This window comes from Oncorhynchus mykiss, chromosome 8 (genome assembly GCF_057628025.1).
Source record: "Oncorhynchus mykiss isolate SJ-2025 chromosome 8, ASM5762802v1, whole genome shotgun sequence".
Lineage (NCBI taxonomy): Eukaryota > Metazoa > Chordata > Actinopteri > Salmoniformes > Salmonidae > Oncorhynchus > Oncorhynchus mykiss.
Genome location: NC_143029.1, coordinates 7,769,719 through 7,796,530, shown reverse-complemented (window position 1 = coordinate 7,796,530; position 26,812 = coordinate 7,769,719). Strand labels below are relative to the sequence as shown.

At 44.5% G+C, this 26,812-nt stretch overlaps 1 protein-coding gene across 9 annotated transcripts; it reads left to right on the top strand.

The window, feature by feature from the left end:
• Nucleotides 1–920: 920 nt before the first annotated feature.
• On the top strand, nt 921–25,572 carry LOC110529304 (protein max). Of its 9 annotated transcripts, none has more exons than XM_090242473.1 (6): nt 921–1,162; nt 1,494–1,520; nt 12,696–12,803; nt 13,587–13,658; nt 19,421–19,559; nt 24,168–25,572. In XM_090242473.1, exons 1-6 carry the CDS (start codon nt 1,127–1,129, stop codon nt 24,356–24,358), a joined length of 573 nt encoding a protein of 190 aa, XP_090098599.1. In that variant the 5' UTR covers nt 921–1,126; the 3' UTR covers nt 24,359–25,572. The 9 variants fall into 9 exon arrangements, with proteins under 9 accessions (XP_090098599.1, XP_090098597.1, XP_090098601.1 ...); XM_090242471.1 differs by having other exon boundaries at nt 12,696–12,815; XM_090242475.1 differs by lacking the exon at nt 1,494–1,520.
• The last annotated feature ends 1,240 nt before the right edge of the window (nt 25,573–26,812 follow it).

Below are 26,812 nucleotides of genomic sequence, written 5' to 3'. Positions count from 1 at the left end.
CCACTTGTTAGATAGCCTAACTCTGGCAGCATTCCAATATGAATTACACATCACTTTGCAAGGCAGCATAATGTGACTTGCAGGCCTGATGTGGCCTGTAAACCAGGAGATTCCTAACACCACTGTGTTAGGTGTATAACTAGGCACTCATAGAAAGGCCTTGTAATATATGTAATGTAATAAAATATAAAAAATATATTTTAGAGGCTAGTGAGGCTGTTGGAACTGTTTATAGAGAGTTATTGGAAGAACTCTCCAAAGATAAAGGGTTCTCGGTAGAACCCTTAATACACGGTTCTAGGAAGAACCCTACGTAGAGGGTTTTTAGGTAGAACCATATCAAGGGGGTTCTTTAAGGGGGTTCTACCCTGCACCAAAAAGGGTTCCCCTTTAGGGACAAACCAAAGAACACTGTATGGTTCTACTAAGCACCCGTAGTTGACCTTAATGAAATGAGTGTAGTTGATCTTAATGAAAAATACATTAATTTCAAATAAGGAAATATTCAAAACTTGATTTTTGAAACTCATTCAATCAGCATTCTTTAATGGATGCAATGCAATGCACGGCTGTAGAGGAAAGAGGGGTATTAGTGGTAATACTCATTTTCATACTTATTAAACATTTGTATAACATTTGTCACAAAGAAAGAAAGAAGAACGTTATGAGATAGGCCGATTTTCTTTTACTATTGTAACGATCCACGTGTCTCAATCGCGGCCCCACTGACGCAGCTATTATCTAGACTACACATCCCAGGGTACACCGCGAGTTAAATATAATTATGTTGACGTTATTCTGACGCGCGGTATATTTTTTTTTTACCTATGGGAAATGTAGTTAATAGACAATTCACTGATATTTGAGAGTCGTTTGTTATTATCGTACAATAAACTACAAATCCTACACACCCGTCCAGCGTCGCAGGCGTGTCGTGAAACGGTTGCTGTTGGTGTAGACAAGTCACGTATAAATATAGTTCGTTGAAGCTCGTTTCTTTCGTTATTGACTGCAGGGAGAGTAACGTTATTTAGTCTGTTTGTGCATTTGCTTTATCGTTAGGCGTTTGTTTCATGTTGTGAACTAGGCTACCCTTTTCATTTAAAATCCACCGTTTCACCTAAGAATGAGTGATAACGATGATATCGAAGTCGATAGCGACGTGAGTAAATGTTTATTTCGCTACTTTACTAGCTACTGTATGTAGTTAGTTTGCTAGCTAGTAATCAATTACAACGCCTGTTGAACTAACGTTATCCACAAGAAGATCAACAGCCTTTAAAAGGTTAACTACAATAGCTAGATAGGTCAGCTAGTAGCTCTGGCTCAGAAATGTATTATGTTCACTTGCTAGCGTTATAAATATATATATTATTTGCATTGGGTTTGCTGCAATAATTGGGTTACAGTGTACTGCTAACTAAGTTGGCTGGCTCAAGCTACATGGAATTGTGGCTACAATCGTACTTTTCTGTTCTGTTTCTTTTTTACAGGAAGACTCATCGAGATATCACAATGTGGTGGGTAATGACGTGTTAAATATGTCAAAAAAAATGTATTGGAATTCTATCAAATGTATTGTAATTAAGGCCATGATAATATCTGGCTAAAAAAAATAATGTTCGTCCTGGTAACTAATGTATATGATATATATATATATATATATATATATATTTTTTTTTGCCTTACACAAACTTGGCAAGGGATGGGTGCGGGTGGCTGAACAGAAGGGGTTTCCTGCAGTTAGTGAGCGAAAATGATACCAAGCTTAGTAGTTGTTTACTAGCATGCAAAGTTAGCCACACACTCTTCAATAATAGGACACGGCACACAAGGAGGATGTGACTAGCAGACAGAATACACAGAGTTGGCTGAACGCTGGGGGTTTCTATAGGCGCTGGCACTGTCGTGTCACAACTATGATTTACCCTTTACATAATGTATGCAACATATCCATCAAGGTTTGCATTTGCACAGATCATCTTATCCATGCATTGAAGGGTATCCCCCCATCCAATACGCGGTCGTAGGAATTTAGAGGGACACGAAATCTATTATATATTTAGAATAAAGCCTCCTGCAAAACGCAGCAGACAGCTCGAGCCACAGTCGGCGTAAAAAAAAAAGTCAAACCTAGGAATACCGTTCTCGACCAGAAGCGTCTTTTCTAAATGCACTTCTAGGTCATGTGTTTTAATCGTGACGTGACTATTGTAATTTTAAATATAAAATTCGATACTTTTCAAATGGAAATTCATTACGCTAGCTACGGCTTCAGCTCAGTAACTGTTTTAGTAAATGACGCCGTCGTCTCGTCGGGAAGGGAGAGAGCAGGGAGATGTTTTCCTGTCTGTTTCAGCGAGCTAGTGATTAGTGCCATCTTCACTCGACAGGCCACTGACCGGGCTGCTGGCAGGCTAAAGGCATGACGTAGCCGCGTCGCATACCGGCGAAATAAACACAGGCTCGCTGCACGACATACTTTGTTTTATAACAGTACGTCATGTTTTTCCCTTGTCAGCGAGGCAGTCTTTATCAGACTGATTCTGATGGACTTGATTAACATTTAGCTGCAGAATGTCATGTCAAAAATAATAAATATACTTCTAGTTTAGGCAGGGCTTTTGTCATATTTGGCTAGGTTTATTTCCAAATATTTTCAAATTACTATGTGATATTCAAATCAATTATGTAGCTTATCCTTACATTTAGGACTGTTTGAGGATTGGACTATCAGAACAATTGGTCTGAGTTTAGCACATCACTTTCAAGCAACCATAAAACAATCGCTCCATGTTAACACCCCAACCCCCCCCCCTCCCCCCTCCTCCATTGGGGCCCACCTAGTCGCTGAGGAAGATCTTTAGGAAGTGGGACGGACTGGATCTCATAACAGGGCATAGTAGTGTAAGGGGGGGGGGGGGGGGGGGTTTGGCACCATGAGTCTGTCCTGAGTGATGTTGAGAGCAGCACAAGACAGACAACATAGTTTTGAAGCTACAATGCAGGGTGTCACTGGGTTAGCTCGGGAGGCAGTTACTCTACTATACTACTGTAGTCTGCTCTTCTGCGTCCCCAATAGCACCCTATTCCCCTATTCCATATATATATATTACTTTTGACCAGAGCACTATGGCGACGCAGCCTATTGCTGTACTTAGTCGGCACCTGGAGATGATGTACCTTAGGTATTCATATCTCTTGACTTGTTCCACATTTTGTGTTACAACCGGACTTAAACGTGTGTTGTTTTTACACACAATACCCCATAATGACGAGGTGAAAACATGTTTTTGTATCGAAAATGAAATGCATAAGTATTCACACAATACATTTTAGAATCACCTGTGGCAGTGATTACAGCTGTGGGTCTTTCTGGTTAAGTCTCTTAAGAGATCTCCACACCCGGCTTGTACAATATTTGCTCATTATCCTTTTTAGCTCTGTCAAGTTGGATCATTGCTAGACAACCATTTCCAAGTCTTGCCATAGATTTTCAAGCAGATGACAAGCATACCCATAACACGATGCGGCCACCACTATGCTTGAAAATATGGAGAGTGGTACTCGGTAATGTGTTGTATTGGATTTGTCCCAAACACAACACTTTGCATTCAGAACAAAAAAGTGAATTGCTTTGCCACATTTTTTGCAGTATTACTTTAGTGACTTGTTGAAACAGGAAGACCATGCAACTTCTGTCACTGAATTTTATTTAGGCTTGCCATTACAAACGGTTTGAATACTTATTGACTCAAGACATTTCAGCTTTAAATTTGTAAAAGTGTTTTTAAACAATTCCACTGAAATTATAGGGGATTGTGTGTAGGCCAGTGGCCCCCCCAAAAAATCTAAATGTAATTCATTTTAATTTCCGGCTGTAACACTACAAGATGTGGAAAAAGTCAAGGGGTGTGAATAGTTTCTGAAGGCACTGTAATGTTTATGTTCTGAGGTAAGAATAGAATGGAAGTGATAGGTCTAGCTAAGCTAACTAGCATCATCTGAAACCGAGCCATTGAGAAGCATCACATGCGCTGACTACAACAGGCGTAGACTTTACCGTGAAATGCTTACTTGCGCGCTAGGACTGGCGATATGGCCAAAATATTATCACGGTATTTAATTTTTTAAATATTTTTTTTAAAGACGGTATTTTTAGTTTTTGAGTACTAAAAGTTCAACATTTGCTTTGAGTAGTGAGTGATCCCAGGGTGCTTTATGAGTAGGGAGGAGTGATCCCAGGGTGCTTTATGAGTAGGGAGAAGTGATCCCAGGGTGCTTTATGAGTAGGGAGAAGTGATCCCAGGGTGCTTTGAGTAGTGAGTGATCCCAGGGTGCTTTATGAGTAGGGAGAAGTGATCCCAGGGTGCTTTGAGTAGTGAGTGATCCCAGGGTGCTTTATGAGTAGGGAGAAGTGATCCCAGGGTGCTTTATGAGTAGGGAGAAGTGATCCCAGGGTGCTTTGAGTAGTGAGTGATCCCAGGGTGCTTTATGAGTAGGGAGAAGTGATCCCAGGGTGCTTTGAGTAGTGAGTGATCCCAGGGTGCTTTATGAGTAGGGAGGAGTGATCCCAGGGTGCTTTATGAGTAGGGAGGAGTGATCCCAGGGTGCTTTATGAGTAGGGAGAAGTGATCCCAGGGTGCTTTATGAGTAGGGAGGAGTGATCCCAGGGTGCTTTATGAGTAGGGAGGAGTGATCCCAGGGTGCTTTATGAGTAGGGAGGAGTGATCCCAGGGTGCTTTATGAGTAGGGAGGAGTGATCCCAGGGTGCTTTATGAGTAGGGAGGAGTGATCCCAGGGTGCTTTATGGGTAGTGATCCCAGGGTGCTTTATGACCAGGGATGTTCTCTGTTTAGTGAGTCCACCAGATCAGAGGCAGTAGATAAGAGAACATCCCTGGTTGACAAGTGCGTGAATTTGACCATTTTCCTGTCCTGCTAATCATTCAAAATGTAACGAGTACTTTTGGGTGTCAGGGAAAATGTATGGAGTAAAAAAATACATTATTTTCTTTAGGAATGTAGTGAAGTGAAAGTTGTCAAATATAATAGTCGTAAAGTACAGATACTCCCAACAAAACTACTTAAGTAGTACTTGGAAGTATTTTTACTTAAGTACTTTACACCACTGCTCAGTAGAGAGAATTTCCACACTGCCACGTCGGGCTGCACAATATGGGCAAATCATCTAGGACTTATTTTTAACCAAATGATGCAATTGAGATTTGACTTGTGAATTAGAGCCAAACTGTTGGAATCATGGAATCAATAGAATGACTATTCTAATTCTATAGTTAGAATATAATAGTGGGCATTTTGAATACAGTGTTTGAGATGACGACGAGTTAAAATGCCAGGGAGGACTTATTGTGACAGGGTAGGAACTAAAGTGTTTCCTAGGGGACCCAATAAGCTTTGGCTACATTGCACGTTTTCTCTTAGCTACTTCGTGTAGCTAACATATTCTTGCTTTGCATATTCCTCTGATTTAGAAGATACTGTTGCACAAACGACATGCTGATTTAGGTCTACACCATCACTGGTATTGTCAGACTGTATTAGCTTGCTACGTTTGCTCTTACTCAGTACATTTATTAGCTAGCTAGCTATTAGCATTAGAGGCTAACAAGATTTAGGGCAACTTGCTAAGAAAAGACAAACTAGCGGTTTTCTGATATATGAAATACAAACTAATAGTGTCATTATAGAATGCTAGTGGATTTATATTAAGAAGCAAAGTGAAAACAACATTGTTGAATGTGCTGCATTGACCATGCAGGCTGAATGCAAGTGTCTCGTGGTTGAGGAACATCAAATGTGCTCCTTGAGTGACGGGATGTGGCTAGGTCTGTGTGGAAAGTGGCACGGGCGAGAAAGAGCGGAGAGACTACTCAAGTAGCGAAGTAAACTATAAAAATTGACATTACACCTCTGGTGTATCACATTTAACAAACCAAACATTAAAATACCGGTATAGAAGGTAAAGTAAAAACCCAAACCGGTCCCTGCATCAGTACGTCATAAAATATGGTATACCGCCCAGGCCTATTCAGGATTATTATTACCTATTACACGCCCTTTCCCATCAATGCAGTGTTTTAAAAAGTAATACATTTGCTATATAGAAATAAATAATAGGTAATAGTAACACAATAACGAGGTTATATACAAGGAGTACCGGTACAGATTCAATGTGCAGGGGTACCAGGTAATTGAGGTAGTATCTACATGTAGGTAGGGGGTAAAAGCGACCTCTGTGAGTTTTATGATCAGATGATGTGGTGATATTTGATGAACCAAATGCTATGCTCTTTTCTTCTCTCTATTTGGAAATGTCTTAACCCAATAGATATGCATCAACATCAAGCAAAACGTTGTCATTAGATTGTCCGAGATGACAACATTTGAAATGTTAACTAATGCCTAGCGTGCATTACACTGCTTTCTGATACCTCTGGCTCATCGTACAGGGTTCAGCTATTACGGCAGCCATTTTGGATCCTGAGCTACTTTACAGTTGCTCTCTATAGGCCCTAATGCATTTACAGGGGCCTGATATTAACGATGGCCCGGGGCCTGTAAACGTGTGCTGTGCCAGTGGATCTCGTTGGTCGCTGGCCCATACGGACCGGTAACTTCTCAGTGCATTCTGTCACTCCAGTTCAACATTTACCTGCTCTGTCGTAGTCTACCGTGGGAAAACCATTGAAAGCCACACGTAAAAACGACATGATCCAGACCCTAGGCCAAACTATTGGGCAGTGGACAGCTGCTGTATCCCGGACCTAGTCTGGGTTAGTCCCAGACTCTTTATGCATTCCTCTAATAACTTGTCACGGAGAGAGTTGGTGGTGATTTTCATGGGGCTTTCTATGGTAATGTTACTCAGTCACTGTCCTAACCCTGTCGACTCCAGGCAAGTTGGATCCAAACCAACACCCTTTCTAGTAACCTTTCATGGTGCCATTTGCATCTGACATTTGGCTAGTACCTTTTTAGTTTCGTTACGATGCATAGGATTATAAATGAGTCAGTCAGGAACCTTTTGTGGGACCTACTGTTGCCTGGCCCGAAACGAGTTAAACTACTGCAAGTGCTGCTGCAGGTGATTGGCTGCTCTACTCTGGGCCTATCCCTAGTCATGTGAGATGGGCAGGTGGACATTTTTGTAAATCTATGATCTGAACTGAAGGCTAAAACGCTGTGAGGGTTTACAGTGGAAGGAGAGGGTTTCTTTTACGCACATGAAACTTTGAACAGGCAACGATCAATGGGCCCACTATATATAGAGGGGAAAAAATAAGTTTGATGCTCTAATAAAGTTATTTGTGATTGATGCAGATGCGGAGAGGGTTTGACAGGCCTGGCGGAGAGGGTTTGACAGGCCTGGCGGTGAGGGTTTGACAGGCCGGGCGGAGAGGGTTTGACAGGCCGGGCGGAGAGGGTTTGACAGGCCGGGCGGAGAGGGTTTGACAGGCCCGGCGGAGAGGGTTTGACAGGCCCGGCGGAGAGGGTTTGACAGGCCCGGCGGAGAGGGTTTGACAGGCCCGGCGGAGAGGGTTTGACAGGCCCGGCGGAGAGGGTTTGACAGGCCCGGCGGGGAGGGTTTGACAGGCCCGGCGGGGAGGGTTTGACAGGCCCGGCGGGGAGGGTTTGACAGGCCCGGCGGGGAGGGTTTGACAGGCCCGGCGGGGAGGGTTTGACAGGCCCGGCGGGGAGGGTTTGACAGGCCCGGCGGGGAGGGTTTGACAGGCCCGGCGGGGAGGGTTTGACAGGCCCGGCGGGGAGGGTTTGACAGGCCCGGCGGGGAGGGTTTGACAGGCCCGGCGGGGAGGGTTTGACAGGCCTGACTTTGGTCGTGTCTACACTTGACACTTACATGCAGCTTCTGCTATCAGAATACGAAGATGACATTTGAAAAGACTGGTCTAGACGCACAAAAGTCACTTCGTGGTCCGATTGTGTTCAGATCTGTCTGACCCCCCCCCCCCCCCCCCAAGTCTCAATAAAATGTATGTTTTGGGACCGAGAGGCCCCTTTATATTATAACGTTGGAGGAAATACTTTCCTAGCGTGTGAGGAATGTGTTTGCCTTAAATGCTAGCTAATATTTATAAAGATGTTTGTTTTTTTTACTAGAGTTATGCTAACCTGTTTGCAGTGCCTTTAGCGTTGCTTGCTAGCTTGTTGGCTTGCTAGCTTGTTGGCTTGCTAGCTTGTTGGCTTGCTAGCTTGTTGGCTAGCTAGCTTGTTGGCTAGCTAGCTTGTTGGCTAGCTAGCTTGTTGGCTAGCTACAGAGGTTACCTGGCTAGTTCGCTACAGTAGTTAGCTACTGCCATCAGTTGTTTTATCATATTTTGCCTGTCCACAGTTTTGTAGAATGCATACTGGCATTTGAATATAGCGCTGGAAAAGAGAATCCAGACACACTGTGGACCCGGTAGACACATCTAAATAATAGATGCATAATGCGTTCGGAATTCCACGATCAGAACTCTATGATCGTGGAATTCTAAAGCTTAATGAACTCAAGTCTAGACACGCCTGACTGGGAGGGGTTTAACACGCCTGACTGGGAGGGGTTTAACACGCCTGACTGGGAGGGGTTTAACACGCCTGACTTGGTCAGGTGTAAAGAGACATGAAATGACTGTTTGCTTCCCAAATGGAACCCTATATAGGGTAGTGCACTAGATAGTTAGATAGTGCACTACTTTTGACCAGAGCCCTATTGTCCCTGGTCAAAAGTAGTGTACTACATAGGGAACAGTGTGCCATTTTGGGATTCAGACTGTTTAGGTAGATGATTCAACTGAGGCCCTGGCAGCAGTATGGAGTGGCTGAGAGAGGCCGGAGGGAGGAGTGTCGTTGTGTTGTTGTCGGTCTCTCTAGGCCTACAGAGAGACGTGCAACAACACTAGTTGTTTAGGTAGATGATCCCCACAGGATGTCTGTTCTGTGTCTAGGCTATAGAGAGATGAAGACTGTTTGCATAGGCACTAGACTGCAGATCACAGGGATAATTAGTAGGTTTGTGTTCAGAACAGACTATACACGGAGTATACCCCCCCCTGCCCTCAGAACAGCCTCAATTTGTCGGGGCGTGGACTGTACAAGGTGTCGAACGCACTCTCTACATACACACATTACACACCTGTCAGAATAAAGGAAACATTTGAGATGATGAGGGATACAAAGTATACTAAACATTCAAATCACCTTCCTAATATTGAGTCAGAACAGCTTCAATTTGTTGGGGCATGGGACTCTAAGGTGTCAACAGGGATGCTGGCCCATGTTGACTCCAATACTTCCCACAGTTGTCAAGTTGGCTGGATGTCCTTTAGGTGGTGGAACATTCTTGATACACATGGGAAACTGTTGAGTGTGAAAAACCCTGCTGCGTTGGAGTTCTTGACACAGACCGGTACCCTGGCACCTACTACCATACCCCGTTCAAAGGCACATAAATATTTTGTCTTGCCCATTTCAGCCTCTTCTTAAAAAAATGTTTTATTTAACCAGGTAGGCCAGTTGAGAACAAGTTCTCACTGCGACCTGGCCAAGATAAGGCAAAGCAGTGCGACACAAACAACAACAGAGTTACACATGGAATAAACAAACGTACAGTCAATAACACAATAGAAAATCTGTATACAATGTGTGCAAATGAAGTAAGGAGGTACGGCAATAAATAGGCTTACACGAGTGATATATGTGCAAGTAGAAATACTGGTGTGCAAAAGAGCACAAAAACAAATATGGGGATGAGGTAGGTAGGTAGTTGGTTGGATGGGCTATTTACAGATGGGCTGTGTACAGCTGCAGCGGCCGGTAAGCTGCTCTGACAGCTGACGCTTAAAGTTACTGAGGGAGATGTAAGTTTCAGTCATTGGCAGCAGAGAACTGGAAGGAAAGGCGGCCGAAGGAGGTGTTGGCTTTGGGGGTGACCAGTGACATATACCTGCTGCAGCGCATGCTACGGTTGGGTGTTGCTATGGTGACCAGTGAGCTGAGATAAGGCGGAGCTTTACCTAGCAAAGACTTATAGATGACCTGTAACCAGTGGGTTTGGCGACAAATATGTATCGCGGACCAGCCAACGAGAGCATACAGGTCGCAGTGGTGGGTAGTATATGGGGCTTTGGTGACAAAACGGATGGCACTGTGATAGACTGCATCCAATTTGCTGAGTAGAGTGTTTGAGGCTATTTTGTAAATGACATCTCCAAAGTCAAGGATCGGTAGGATGGTCAGTTTTACGAGGGAATGTTTGGCAGCATGAGTGAAGGATGCTTTGTTGTGAAATAGGAAGCCAATTCTAGATTTAAATTTGGATTGGAGATGCTTAATGTGAGTCTGGAAGGAGAGTTTACAGTCCTAGCCAGACACCTCGGTATTTATAGTTGTCCACATATTCAAAGTCAGAACCGTCCAGAGTAGTGATGCGAGTGGAGGCAGCAATTGGTTAAAAAAACATGCATTTCATTTTACTAGCATTTTTAAGAGCAGTTGGAGGCCATGGAAGGAGTGTTGTATGGTGTTGAAGTTCATTTGGAGGTTAGTTACCACAGTGTCTGAAAAAGGGCCAGATGTATACAGAATGGTGTCGTCTGTGTAGAGGTGGATCAGGGAATCACCCGCAGCAAGAGCGACATCATTGATGATGTATACAGAGAAAAGAGTCAGCCAGAGAATTGAACCCTGTGGCACCCCCATAAAGACTGCCAGAGGTCTGGACAACAGGCCCTCCGATTTGACAAACTGAACTCTATCAGAGAAATAGTTGGTGAACCAGGCGAGGCAGTCATTTGAGAAACCAAGGCTGTTGAGCCTGCTGATAAGAATGCGGCGATTGACAGATTCGAAAGCCTTGGCCAGGTTGATGAATACGGCTGCACAGTAATGTCTCTTATCGATGGCGGTTATGATATCATTTAGTACCTTGAGCGTGGCTGAGGTGCACCCATGACCAGCTCGGAAACCATATTGTAGAGCGGAGAAGGTACGGTGGGATTCGAAATGTTCGGTGATCTGTTTGTTCACTTGGCTTTCGAAGACTTTAGAAAGGCAGGGCAGGATGGATATAGATCTGTAACAGTTTGGGTCTAGAGGCAGGGCAGGATGGATATAGGTCTGTACAGTTTGGGTCTAGAGGCAGGGCAGGATGGATATAGATCTGTAACAGTTTGGGTCTAGAGGCAGGGCAGGATGGATATAGGTCTGTACAGTTTGGGTCTAGAGGCAGGGCAGGATGGATATAGATCTGTAACAGTTTGGGTCTAGAGGCAGGGCAGGATGGATATAGGTCTGTAACAGTTTGGGTCTAGAGGCAGGACAGGATGGATATAGATCTGTAACAGTGTGGGTCTAGAGGCAGGGCAGGATGGATATAGGTCTGTAACAGTGTGGGTCTAGAGGCAGGGCAGGATGGATATAGATCTGTACAGTTTGGGTCTAGAGGCAGGGCAGGATGGATATAGGTCTGTACAGTTTGGGTCTAGAGGCAGGGCAGGATGGATATAGATCTGTAACAGTGTGGGTCTAGGGTGTCTCCCCCTTTGACGAGTGGGATGACCGCGGCCGCTTTCCAATCTTTAGGAATCTGATCAATCATGGATTGTGTTATGGCACACATACACAATCCATGTCTCAAGGCTTAAAAATCCTTCTTTAACCTGTCTCCTCCCCTACATCTACACTGATTTTGAAATGTGACATGAATACGGGTTCTTAGCTTTCAGCTGCTCAGTCTAGGTCATGGAAAGAGCAAGTGTTCCTAATGTTTTGTCCACTCTGAGTATATAGCATGAGCTCAAACCACAGTCTCGCTGTAGCAGAGCTCAAAACGCAGGTAGGCCGTAACGATGCGTAGCGACAAAATAGATTCTTTAAGACTCATTTCACTGTATAAGAACGCACCTAAATCTGTAAATGAATCAATCCAAATGCCTAGTTAAATAAGAATAAATAAATAAATACTATCCTTCAAGATACAGTGCCAAATACAAAGCCTCCGGGTATTACTAAACATTCCTAACCCAGAACTCCTAATAGTTTGTCAGTTAGGCCTAGTTGTCAGGTGTAGGCAAATTAGGAACTGTAATACTAAAACACGATGTCACCAATTTACACACCTCATCCTCTCACCTCATCTGAATAGGCTTAGTCTTTTTTTTTCTCCCCCTCCCCTGGGCTTTATCTAGGTCACCACACCCACCACTCGCCCTGGTCTAAAGTGTTCTGCATGTTTACTCCACACAGTTGTAGCTGCACTGGGGTCAGTTCTAATCACTGTAGGGGGGTCGTGGTGGTGCCAGTGATAATTTACCGGTTGTAGAAATAAAGAAAACCATAGAATCATAAATGCATACCCTAGATCCATATGAATTGTTATAGGATGATCTCTAAGGTGTCAGTCAGTTTCCTCCATGAACATCTCCTTTTGCTGCCTCACCAACTCACCATGCCTGTCCTGTCCTGTCTTGGCTAGCCGGACGGGCCAGGTCCTCAACCTGGTGCACGCTCTCAAACACAGAACGCTGAGCTGGTGGTGGTGGGGATTACGTAGAACAGTTGGTCGCAGAAGCTTGGTGTGTGTGTGTTTTCCTGTCCCCCTGTCAGTCCAAACCTCGCTGGAGACCTCCCCCATCCCCTGCTAAAGCTCCCCCCCCTGTGACTCTCTCATTGCAGGCTGACAAACGAGCACACCACAATGCACTGGAGCGCAAGCGTAGGGATCACATCAAAGACAGCTTTCACAGCCTGCGAGATTCCGTGCCCGCCTTGCAAGGGGAAAAGGTTGGTAGAGAGGTAAAAACCCAAATCTCTTAGGGAGGGGAGTGTTTTGCTGTGTGCATCCAGAGCCATGTATTTCAAGTTGGGACACTTTATTTATTAAAAAAATAAATGTATACATTTCTAGATGTTCAGTTGCGTATCATTGTTTAAATATTCCGCACGCAGTGTTAATGGGGTTCTGACATGGCTGTTATAGAATGTTGTAGTGTCATGTTAATGGGGTTCTAAAATGGCTGTTATAGAATGTTGTAGTGTCATGTTAATGGGGTTCTAACATGGCTGTTATAGAATGTTGTAGTGTCATGTTAATGAGGTTCTAACATGGCTGCTATATAATGTTGTAGTGTCATGTTAATGGGGTTCTAAAATGGCTGCTATAGAATGTTGTAGTGTCATGTTAATGGGGTTCTAAAATGGCTGCTATAGAATGTTGTAGTGTCATGTTAATGGGGTTCTAAAATGGCTGCTATAGAATGTTGTAGTTTCATGTTAATGGGGTTCTAACATGGCTGCTATAGAATGTTGTAGTTTCATGTAAATTGGGTTCTAACATGACTGCTATAGAATGTTGTAGTGTCATGTTAATGGGGTTCTAACATGGCTGCTATAGAATGTTGTAGTGTCATGTTAATGGGGTTCTAACATTGCTGTTATAGAATGTTGTAGTGTCATGTTAATAGGGTTCTAACATGGCTGCTATAGAATGTTGTAGTGTCATGTTAATGCATCATCATTTTCATTCTGGACATTCTATTCCTCATGTAATGCATTGTCTTGCATCAGGTGGCGTCACTCCTACGCGACGCTCGTCCCTCAACAGGGACCAGTGCAGGCGGAATCGTCGCGCTGTCTGACGTAAGACTGCCATGTAATGTTGATGGGGAGCTTACATGGCTGCTATAGAATGTTGTAGTGTCATGTTAATGGGGTTCTAACATGGCTGTTATAGAATGTTGTAGTGTCATGTTAATGGGGTTCTAACATGGCTGTTATAGAATGTTGTAGTGTCATGTTAATGGGGTTCTAACATGGCTGCTATAGAATGTTGTAGTGTCATGTTAATGGGGTTCTAAAATGGCTGTTATAGAATGTTGTAGTGTCATGTTGATGGGGTTCTGACATGGCTGCTATAGAATGTTGTAGTGTCATGTTAATGGGGTTCTAAAATGGCTGTTATAGAATGTTGTAGTGTCATGTTAATGGGGTTCTAACATGGCTGCTATAGAATGTTGTAGTGTCATGTTGATGGGGTTCTGACATGGCTGTTATAGAACGTTGTAGTGTCATGTTAATGGGGTTCTAAAATGGCTGTTATAGAATGTTGTAGTGTCATGTTAATGGGGTTCTAACATGGCTGCTATAGAACGTTGTAGTGTCATGTTAATGCTTCATAATGCAGAAGCCTTACACTCTAAGTACATGGCTCTGGGTGTGTCCTGTTATTGACGTTCTGAGTGAATGAGATGGGAGGGGGATAGGGGTATGTAATTGCATTGCAATGTGTTGATATGATATGTATGTTTGATGTAATGTTGCTGTACTTCATATTTGAAAGGTAATGCCACGGATAATATAGCTACTTCAATGTATTCAATAGATGGGTAGTTATGACATGGAAGAGGGAGGGAATGGAGAGTGGAGGAGAAGAGAGCGTGCAACCCAGACATGTGTTCTAACCAGAAACACTGGGACACAGGCTAGTGTCAGGAAGTTGTGTGCAAACCTTTAGCTTTTTCCTGTTTTGACATCTCTGACATGGAGGGCTGTTTTTATTTTCAAATTAACCAACCAACAAGACCCCCCCCCCCCCAAACACTGGTGTATCATAACACTATGGTTGCTTGGTAACCAAGATTGCTTTCGGACAGGAGGGCGAATAGAAGTGATGGAACTGCTAGCTATTGCAGATGGCTGTTGGCGAGTTAGTCATGTACAAGGTAGACCCAGCCAAATTACATTGTCGTGATCGTACAAAATTGGGTCGCTTCCTGTTTACAGATGCAAGTAGTGCCTCAAGGGCTTATATTTTGAGTGCCAATCCTTTCAGCCTGGACTATTTTATTATTATTATTTTTAAACAAAAAAAAATGTTTTTGTTGATGCAGAGACTGAAGAAAAAGCATGACATTTCACTGGCACCTTTTTTTTGGTTCATATATTAAACAATTAATCATATTTTTATTTGTCTCGTTGTTATTCGTATGGGTGTGAGGTAGAAACACAATATACACGAAAGTATGTGGACACACCTTCAAATTACTGTATTCGGCTATTTCAGTTTATCAAATTTCTGCCCTGCTAGAGCTGCCCCGGTCAACTAAGTGCTGTTATTATGAAGTGGAAACTTCTAGGAGCAACAACGGCTCAGCCCCGAAGTGGTAGGCCACCCAAGGTCACAGAGTGGGACTGCGTAGCGAGTCGAAAAATGGTCTCCTCGGGTTGCAACACTCACTACCGAGTTCCAAACTGTTCGGAAATGGCCGAGCAGCCGCACACAAGCTTAAGATCACCATGCGCAATGCCAAGTGTCGGCTGGAATGGTGTAATGATTGCCGCCATTGGGACTCTGGAGCAGTGGAACTGGAGTGATGAATCACACTTCACCATCTGGCAGTCCGACAGACAAATCTGTTTTTGGCGGATGCCAGGAGAACGCTACCTACCCCAATGCATAGTACCAACTGTAAAGTTTGGTGGAGGAGGAATAATGGTCAGGGGCTGTTTTTCATGGTTCGGGTTAGGCCCCTTAGTTCCAGTGAAGGGAAATCGTAACGCTACAGCACACAATGACATTTTAAACAATTCTGTGCTTCCATGTTTGGGGAAGGCCCTTTCCTGTTTCAGCATGACAGTGCCCCCGTGCAGAAAGCGAGATCCATACAGAAATGGTTTGTCGAGATCGGTGTGGACGAACTTGACTGGCCTGCACAGAGCCCTGACCTCGCCTCCATCGAACACCTTTGATGAATTGGAACGCCAACTGCGAGCCAGGCCTAATTGCCCAACATCAGTGTAGGACCTCACTAATGCTCTTGTGGCTGAATGGAAGCAAGTCCACGCAGCAATGTTCCATCATCTAGTGGAAAGCCTTCCCAGAAGAGTGGAGGCTGTTAAATCAGCAAAGGGGGGACCAACTCCATATAATATCCTGTGATTTTGGAATGAGACAAGCAGGTGTCCACATACTTTTGGTCATGTAGTCCATGTCCATATAAGTAGGGTGTAAGTGACTAGGCAACAGGATAAACCGTAACAGCGGTGTATCTGATGAGTCCATGATAGGTTCTTAGTGATGTGCACACAGAGTAACTTGAAGCTCCCAACCTGCTCCACTACAGCCCCGTGGATGGAGGCGTGCTCAGTTTCCTGTAGTTCACGATTTGTTCCTTTGTCTTGTTGACGTTGAAGAGGTTGGCACCACGCTGCCGGTTCTCTGACCTCCTCCCTGTAGGCTCTCGTCGTCGGTGATCAGGCCTACCACGATTGTTGCCTGCAAACTTAATGATGGCGTTTGAGTCGTGCATGGCCACTTAGTTGTGGGTGAACTGGGTGTACAGGAGGGGACTAAGCACACCCCTCCAAGTTGCCCCCGTGTTGAGCATCAGCCTGGTGGTTGTGCTGTTGCCTACCCTCACCACCTGGAGGCGGCCCATCAGGAAGTCCAGGATCAAGTTGCAGAGGGATGTTTTTAGTCCCAGGGTCCTTAGCTTTTGGATGAGCTTGGATGGCACTATGGTGTTGAACGCTGAGCTGTTGTCAATGAACAGCATTCTCACGTAGGTATTCATTTTGTCTAGGTGGATGAGGACAATGTGGACTGAAATAAAGATTGCATCATCTGTGGATCTGTTGGGGCTGATATGCTAATAGGAGTGGGTCCAGGGTGTCTGGGATGATGGTGTTGATGTGAGCCTTTCAAAGAATTTCATGGTTACTGATGTGAGTGCTATGGGGCGATAGTCATTTAGACAGGTTGCCTTGGCGTTCTTGGGGACAGGGACTATGGTGGTCTCCTTGAAACATGTAGGTATTACAGACTGGGTCAGGGAGAGGTTAAAAATGTCAGTGGCGACACCAGCTGGTCAGCGCATGTTCTATGCTTCCTGGATATCCACCTGGCTGCCGTGTGAATGTTAATCTGTTTAAAGGTCTTCCTCACATTGGCTACGGGCGAGCATCATCACATAGTTGTCCGGAACAGCTGGTGCCTCTTATGCATGGTTCAGTATTGCCAGCCTCGAAGCGAGCATAGAAGGTATTTCGCTCCTCTGGTAGGCTCGCTTCACTGGGCAGCTCGTGGCTGGGTTTCCCTTTGTAATCCAGGATAGTTTGCAAGCTCTGTCAGAGCCGGTGTAGTATGACTCAATCTTAGTCCTGTATTGATGCTTTGCCTGTTTGTTGGTTTGTCGGAGGGGATAGTGGGATTTCTTAGAAACGTCCGGATTAGTGTCCCGCTCCTTGAAAGTGACAACTTTAGCGCAGTGTGGATTGGATAGCCTTGAACGGAGCTCATCCAGTTTATTTTCCAGTTATTGCACTTCGCCAGAACAGAGGGTAGAAGAAATGTATCCAAGCTGACGTCTCGTCAGGGATGCAGTGCGCCGTAACTCTTGAGTGTCGGTGAGTTCAGCCTGGTCGGTGATAATCAGTACTTCTTTCACCTCCAACTCATTGAAGTAGAAGTCCTGGTCCAAATCGAGGTTAGTGATGGCTGCTCTGATGTCCAGAAGCTCTTTTCGGTCACAAACGATGATGGAAAAATAACGTATAACTTTTTTTTTATGATCAGTTAAAAGAAATACACAAAATGGCACAATTGGTCAGGAGCTGTAAAATGGACTCTATTCCCTCCAGCGACATTCTGCCTTAGTTCACGATCCAGCTACGATCTGGTTCATATAGAGTCAATGATCTGAGCAGGCCAGACCCAGCTACGATCTGGTTCATATAGAGTCAATGATCTGAGCAGGCCAGACCCAGCTACGATCTGGTTCATATAGAGTCAATGATCTGAGCAGGCCAGACCCAGCTACTATCACATCGCTGCCTTTGGGAGAGCCGAAGGACTGGAACTGTAAAAAATTCCAACTTTTCGACAATTTTTTTCCCCCAAGTAAGACCGCTTCATTTATCCACCAATGTTGGTTGATGTCTGTGAGCAGGAAGTTGTTCCCAGTTGTGTATGTCTATCTTCCTGAGTCTGCCTTTATTGGGGATATATGAGGAGGGGGGGTCCATTGACTTAAGTGGTTCAGGAAACAGACTTTAGTATCAGGGTGAATAATACTATATTACCAATGTTTGTGGAGTTATCTGGTGATCTTGTAGACTTGATTATTTGGGCAGCAGGTAGCCTAGTGGTTAGAGCAGGTGGCCTAGTGGTTAGAGCAGGTATCCTAGTGGTTAGAGCAGGTAGCCTAGTGGTTAGAGCAGGTATCCTAGTGGTTAGAGCAGGTATCCTAGTGGTTAGAGCAGGTGGCCTAGTGGTTAGAGCAGGTGGCCTAGTGGTTAGAGCAGGTGGCCTAGTGGTTAGAGCAGGTGGCCTAGTGGTTAGAGCAGGTATCCTAGTGGTTAGAGCAGGTATCCTAGTGGTTAGAGCAGCGTTGGGCCAGTTACCGAAAAGTTGCTGGATCGAATCCCCAAGTTGACAAGGTAAAAATCTGTCATCCTGCCCCTGAACAAGGCAGTTAACACTGTTTCCCGGTAGGCTGTCAATGTAAAAAAAAAAAAAAAAATAGGGAATTATAGTTTGATCTTTGTAGGAATTGTGGATCTGTCCTTGCTCTCCAAGCCAGGCTCCTCATAGAAACGTTTTAATTCATTCTTCTGTGACCGACTCTGAGAAACTGTAAAATTATGGACATTTTTGATCTGCATAGAAACGTTATGCAGGTTCACATTCATGATAGTTTTGGTTCGGGTTCTGTCTGAGGATCGTTATGTGTAAGGATGTGGATAATTCTGGGCTTTAGTCACATTTTGATGTTCTCTCCTTTTTCAGGATTTAGTGGTTTAAATCATCCTAGAAACTTAATTCACTGTATACGGTCTGGTTGTTAGCCTGCATTATAGCAGCGTGGCCTGAGGGGGGTCGGCAGCGTGGCCTGAGGGGGGTCGGCAGCGTGGCCTGAGGGGGGTCGGCAGCGTGGCCTGAGGGGGGTCGGCAGCGTGGCCTGAGGGGGAGGGGGGTCGGCAGCGTGGCCTGGGGCGGTTGGCAGCTGTTTTAAGCTACATTTACAGCAGTACTTTTACAGTAGGGGTCGATGGGTCAGTCAGTGTAGTGAGTTATTACAGTAGCTGTGCTAGAGGGTCGGTGTAGGGAGGTTGTTATGGTAGCTGTGCTAGAGGGGTCGGTGTAGGGAGGTTGTTATGGTAGCTGTGCTAGAGGGGTCGGTGTAGGGAGGTTGTTATGGTAGCTGTGCTAGAGGGGTCGGTGTAGGGAGGTTGTTATGGTAGCTGTGCTAGAGGGGTCGGTGTAGGGAGGTTGTTATGGTAGCTGTGCTAGAGGGGTCGGTGTGGGAGGTTGTTATGGTAACTGTGCTAGCAAATGTGATTTTAATAAGGACACTGACATCTTTCCTTGTGTCCTATTTGAGTTTTCCCTTTGTTGCCAACAGCAATCTATCAAACAGGCGTCCCGAGCTCAGATCCTAGACAAAGCCACGGACTATATCCAGTACATGAGGAGGAAAAACCACACCCACCAGCAGGACATCGACGACCTGAAGAGGCAGAACGCACTGCTGGAGCAGCAAGGTGAGTATGATGGAGAATCTACTGTACCTACGGATCATCTACCTGTAGTATGATGGAGAATCTACTGTACCATCTACCTGTAGTAGGATGGAGAATCTACCGTACGTACGGACCATCTACCTGTAGTAGGATGGAGAATCTACCGTACCTACGGACCATCTACCTGTAGTAGGATTAGTAACCTACCGTACCTACGGACCATCTACCTGTAGTAGGATTAGTAACCTACCGTACCTACGGACCATCTACCTGTAGTATGATGGAGAATCTACCGTACCTACGGATCATCTTCCTGTAGTATGATGGAGAATCTACCGTACCTACGGATCATCTACCTGTAGTAGGATTAGTAACCTACCGTACCATCTACCTGTAGTAGGATTAGTAACCTACTGTACCTACGGACCATCTACCTGTAGTATGATGGAGAATCTACCGTACCTACGGATCATCTACCTGTAGTAGGATTAGTAACCTACTGTACCTACGGACCATCTACCTGTAGTAGGATTAGTAACCTACTGTACCTACGGACCATCTACCTGTAGTAGGATTAGTAACCTACTGTACCTACGGACCATCTACCTGTAGTAGGATTAGTAACCTACCGTACCTACGGACCATCTACCTGTAGTAGGATTAGTAACCTACCGTACCTACGGACCATCTACCTGTAGTAGGATTAGTAACCTACTGTACCTACGGACCATCTACCTGTAGTAGGATTAGTAACCTACTGTACCTACGGACCATCTACCTGTAGTAGGATTAGTAACCTACTGTACCTACGGACCATCTACCTGTAGTAGGATTAGTAACCTACCGTACCTACGGACCATCTACCTGTAGTAGGATTAGTAACCTACTGTACCTACGGACCATCTACCTGTAGTAGGATTAGTAACCTACCGTACCTACGGACCATCTACCTGTAGTAGGATTAGTAACCTACCGTACCTACGGACCATCTACCTGTAGTAGGATTAGTAACCTACCGTACCTACGGACCATCTACCTGTAGTAGGATTAGTAACCTACCGTACCTACGGACCATCTACCTGTAGTAGGATTAGTAACCTACCGTACCTACGGACCATCTACCTGTAGTAGGATTAGTAACCTACCGTACCTACGGACCATCTACCTGTAGTAGGATTAGTAACCTACCGTACCTACGGACCATCTACCTGTAGTAGGATTAGTAACCTACCGTACCTACGGACCATCTACCTGTAGTAGGATTAGTAACCTACTGTACCTACGGACCATCTACCTGTAGTAGGATTAGTAACCTACCGTACCTACGGACCATCTACCTGTAGTAGGATTAGTAACCTACTGTACCTACGGACCATCTACCTGTAGTAGGATTAGTAACCTACCGTACCTACGGACCATCTACCTGTAGTAGGATTAGTAACCTACCGTACCTACGGACCATCTACCTGTAGTAGGATTAGTAACCTACTGTACCTACGGACCATCTACCTGTAGTAGGATTAGTAACCTACCGTACCTACGGACCATCTACCTGTAGTAGGATTAGTAACCTACTGTACCTACGGACCATCTACCTGTAGTAGGATTAGTAACCTACCGTACCTACGGACCATCTACCTGTAGTAGGATTAGTAACCTACCGTACCTACGGACCATCTACCTGTAGTAGGATTAGTAACCTACCGTACCTACGGACCATCTACCTGTAGTAGGATTAGTAACCTACTGTACCTACGGACCATCTACCTGTAGTAGGATTAGTAACCTACCGTACCTACGGACCATCTACCTGTAGTAGGATTAGTAACCTACTGTACCTACGGACCATCTACCTGTAGTAGGATTAGTAACCTACTGTACCTACGGACCATCTACCTGTAGTAGGATTAGTAACCTACTGTACCTACGGACCATCTACCTGTAGTAGGATTAGTAACCTACCGTACCTACGGACCATCTACCTGTAGTAGGATTAGTAACCTACTGTACCTACGGACCATCTACCTGTAGTAGGATTAGTAACCTACCGTACCTACGGACCATCTACCTGTAGTAGGATTAGTAACCTACTGTACCTACGGACCATCTACCTGTAGTAGGATTAGTAACCTACCGTACCTACGGACCATCTACCTGTAGTAGGATTAGTAACCTACCGTACCTACGGACCATCTACCTGTAGTAGGATTAGTAACCTACCGTACCTACGGACCATCTACCTGTAGTAGGATTAGTAACCTACCGGACCATCTACCTGTAGTAGGATTAGTAACCTACCGTACCATCTACCTGTAGTAGGATTAGTAACCTACTGTACCTACGGACCATCTACCTGTAGTAGGATTAGTAACCTACCGTACCTACGGACCATCTACCTGTAGTAGGATTAGTAACCTACCGTACCATCTACCTGTAGTAGGATTAGTAACCTACCGTACCTACGGACCATCTACCTGTAGTAGGATTAGTAACCTACCGTACCTACGGACCATCTACCTGTAGTAGGATTAGTAACCTACTGTACCTACGGACCATCTACCTGTAGTAGGATTAGTAACCTACCGTACCTACGGACCATCTACCTGTAGTAGGATTAGTAACCTACCGTACCTACGGACCATCTACCTGTAGTAGGATTAGTAACCTACCGTACCTACGGACCATCTACCTGTAGTAGGATTAGTAACCTACTGTACCTACGGACCATCTACCTGTAGTAGGATTAGTAACCCACTGTACCTACGGACCATCTACCTGTAGTAGGATTAGTAACCTACTGTACCTACGGACCATCTACCTGTAGTAGGATTAGTAACCTACTGTACCTACGGACCATCTACCTGTAGTAGGATTAGTAACCTACCGTACCTACGGACCATCTACCTGTAGTAGGATTAGTAACCTACTGTACCATCTACCTGTAGTAGGATTAGTAACCTACCGTACCTACGGACCATCTACCTGTAGTAGGATTAGTAACCTACCGTACCTACGGACCATCTACCTGTAGTAGGATTAGTAACCTACCGTACCTACGGACCATCTACCTGTAGTAGGATTAGTAACCTACTGTACCTACGGACCATCTACCTGTAGTAGGATTAGTAACCTACTGTACCTACGGACCATCTACCTGTAGTAGGATTAGTAACCTACTGTACCTACGGACCATCTACCTGTAGTAGGATTAGTAACCTACCGTACCTACGGACCATCTACCTGTAGTAGGATTAGTAACCTACTGTACCTACGGACCATCTACCTGTAGTAGGATTAGTAACCTACTGTACCTACGGACCATCTACCTGTAGTAGGATTAGTAACCTACCGTACCTACGGACCATCTACCTGTAGTAGGATTAGTAACCTACTGTACCTACGGACCATCTACCTGTAGTATGATGGAGAATCTACCGTACCTACGGACCATCTACCTGTAGTAGGATTAGTAACCTACCGTACCTACGGACCATCTACCTGTAGTAGGATTAGTAACCTACCGTACCTACGGACCATCTACCTGTAGTAGGATTAGTAACCTACCGTACCTACGGACCATCTACCTGTAGTAGGATTAGTAACCTACCGTACCTACGGACCATCTACCTGTAGTAGGATTAGTAACCTACTGTACCTACGGACCATCTACCTGTAGTAGGATTAGTAACCTACCGTACCTACGGACCATCTAACTGTAGTAGGATTAGTAACCTACTGTACCTACGGACCATCTACCTGTAGTAGGATTAGTAACCTACCGTACCTACGGACCATCTACCTGTAGTAGGATTAGTAACCTACTGTACCTACGGACCATCTACCTGTAGTAGGATTAGTAACCTACCGTACCTACGGACCATCTACCTGTAGTAGGATTAGTAACCTACTGTACCTACGGACCATCTACCTGTAGTATGATGGAGAATCTACCGTACCTACGGACCATCTACCTGTAGTAGGATTAGTAACCTACTGTACCTACGGACCATCTACCTGTAGTAGGATTAGTAACCTACCGTACCTACGGACCATCTACCTGTAGTAGGATTAGTAACCTACTGTACCTACTGACCATCTACCTGTAGTAGGATTAGTAACCTACCGTACCTACGGACCATCTACCTGTAGTATGATGGAGAATCTACCGTACCTACGGACCATCTACCTGTAGTAGGATTAGTAACCTACCGTACCTACGGACCATCTACCTGTAGTAGGCTTAGTAACCTACTGTACCTACGGACCATCTACCTGTAGTAGGATTAGTAACCTACTGTACCTACGGACCATCTACCTGTAGTAGGATTAGTAACCTACCGTACCTACGGACCATCTACCTGTAGTAGGATTAGTAACCTACTGTACCTACGGACCATCTACCTGTAGTAGGATTAGTAACCTACTGTACCTACGGACCATGTTTCTGTAGCGTGTGTTTGTCTGCTTATGGGTCAAATTTGGACATTGACCTTTGAAACTTTGCCTCTTCATCTTCTCAACCCTTTTCTTTATTCTCCCTTGCTCCCTCTCCTCCATCTTTTTTCTCCCTTTGTCTATTTCCTTCCTTTCTCTGTCCTCTTCTTCTCCCCATTCTCTTTTCCCCTGTAGTGCGTGCCCTGGAGAAGGTGAAGGGGTCGACGCAGCTCCAGGCCAGCTACAGTTCTTCAGACAGCAGCCTGTACACCAACCCTAAAGGCAGCGCTGTGTCCGCTTTCGACGGAGGCTCTGACTCCAGCTCCGAGTCCGAGCCAGAGGAACCCCCAGCCCCCAGGAAGAAGCTCCGCGTGGAGGCCAGCTAGGACTCTGGACTAGCCCACAGTGCCACGCCTGGTGTGGATGGGTACTGCAGGCACGGGTACTGGTCCAGTAGTCCGTACTTATCCTGTAATTCCCACTACATTCTTTCTCTGGATGTGCTCTCACTGCATAGGGAAGACTACAATCCTTCCCTCATGATCTGTCTATCCTGAAGTCTCTTCATCATGCTATCCGCTGGAGAGGGAGGGAGGGAGGGAGGGAAGACAGCTGAGAGGAAGAACATTGATTTTAGAACAAAACGTGCAAGGAAAAAAAACAAAACATTTTCCTTTTCTCGCTCTCTCTCCCCTTTCCTCTCCTCTCTCAGCAATGTCAACTATCCAAAACTCTCTCCTCCCAGTGGAAGGCTATGGAGAGAAGAGGCGTACTCCTCCAAGCACTGCTGAAATATTATTTTGTTTTTTTGTTGTCTTTGTCTGTTTTAGAATTTACACACGTCAAGAAGAGTCTGTCGGAGAAGCTTACCTTTTTTTTAAACCATTTTTTAAAACCAACTTTTTTTCCACAAAAAGAATTTGAAGCTAAATATTGATGTAAAAGTGAAAGAAAAACCCACCTCAGGCCCATAGAATTAGTTTTCCATTTTGACACACGTTGAAATTAAAACGAATATAATCCCATTTGTAGAAAAACATTGATGTTTTGGAAAAAAGGACTAGATTCCTTCCGTCTTTTAGCTTGAACTAGTGAATGAGTTTAGGTGGCTGAGTCAGTAACCTCCATGTTTTAAATAAATACAAACGTTATTGATTGTATTGTTTTCAAGTTCTCAAAAAATGTTATGCATTTTGTATTCTCACAAATTTGTCACTTGTAGTTGTGCTTCAAAGGTATGAAATAGATATGAATGTCAATGTAGTTCCCATCTTCTATTCAATTTGAGGAGAAAATGACGTCCCTGTCAAGGTGTTGTGAATTACACAGTGAACTCTTAATGTCGGCGACTCCCCAAGTGGAAAAAAAAAAAAAGAAAGCGTTTTGTGTGTCTAGGAAATGTGTGTATGTATATCTTTTCAATTATCTCCCCTCCCTCCCCCATTTTTAGGGTATGATTAGTGTAAACTAAATAATCTTTGTCCGATTCCATTCCATGGAAATTACAAGTATGTTGTACATACTGCCGACAATTGTCTTGCAAGTTGAGGCCTACCTTTTACTATGAGACTATAAATAAAACTATTTTATCCTTTAAAAAGTGTGATTCTGTATTTTGTTGCAGGTTCTTCTGTTAAGTGGACAACGTATCCAAACATTTCTAATCTGAAGAGAAATGATACATTATATGGTTTAGATCTTGTCACCTGCATTGTAAATAACAGGTGTAGACTAACAGTGAAATGCTTATGGGCCCTTCCCCACAATGCAAAGGGGGGGGGGGGGGGGGACAGAAAACAACGATAACTTGCCATCAGTACGGAGTTGATGTGCCAGGGTAACAGGAAATTGAGGTAGATATGTACATATATGTAGGGATGAAGTGACTTGGCATCAGTACTGAGTTGATGTGCAGGGGTAACAGGTAATTGAGGTAGATATGTACATAGGGATTTAGTAACTTAGCATCAGTACTGAGTTGATGTGCCGGGGTAACAGGTAATTGAGGTAGATATGTACATAGGGATTTAGTGACTTGGCATCAGTACTGAGTTGATGTGCCGGGGTAACAGGTAATTGAGGTAGATATGTACATAGGGATTTAGTGACTTGGCATCAGTACTGAGTTGTTGTGCCAGGGTAACAGGTAATTGAGGTAGATATGTACATAGGGATTTAGTGACTTGCCATCAGTACTGAGTTGATGTGCCAGGGTAACAGGAAATTGAGGTAGATATGTACATATATGTAGGGATGAAGTGACTTGGCATCAGTATGGAGTTGATGTGCAGGGGTAACAGGTAATTGAGGTAGATATGTACATATATGTAGGGATGAAGTGACTTGGCATCAGTACTGAGTTGATGTGCCGGGGTAACAGGTAATTGAGGTAGATATGTACATATATGTAGGGATGAAGTGACTTGGCATCAGTACTGAGTTGATGTGCCGGGGTAACAGGTAATTGAGGTAGATATGTACATAGGGATTTAGTGACTTGGCATCAGTACTGAGTTGTTGTGCCAGGGTAACAGGTAATTGAGGTAGATATGTACATAGGGATTTAGTGACTTGCCATCAGTACTGAGTTGATGTGCCAGGGTAACAGGAAATTGAGGTAGATATGTACATATATGTAGGGATGAAGTGACTTGGCATCAGTATGGAGTTGATGTGCAGGGGTAACAGGTAATTGAGGTAGATATGTACATATATGTAGGGATGAAGTGACTTGGCATCAGTACTGAGTTGATGTGCCGGGGTAACAGGTAATTGAGGTAGATATGTACATATATGTAGGGATGAAGTGACTTGGCATCAGTACTGAGTTGATGTGCCGG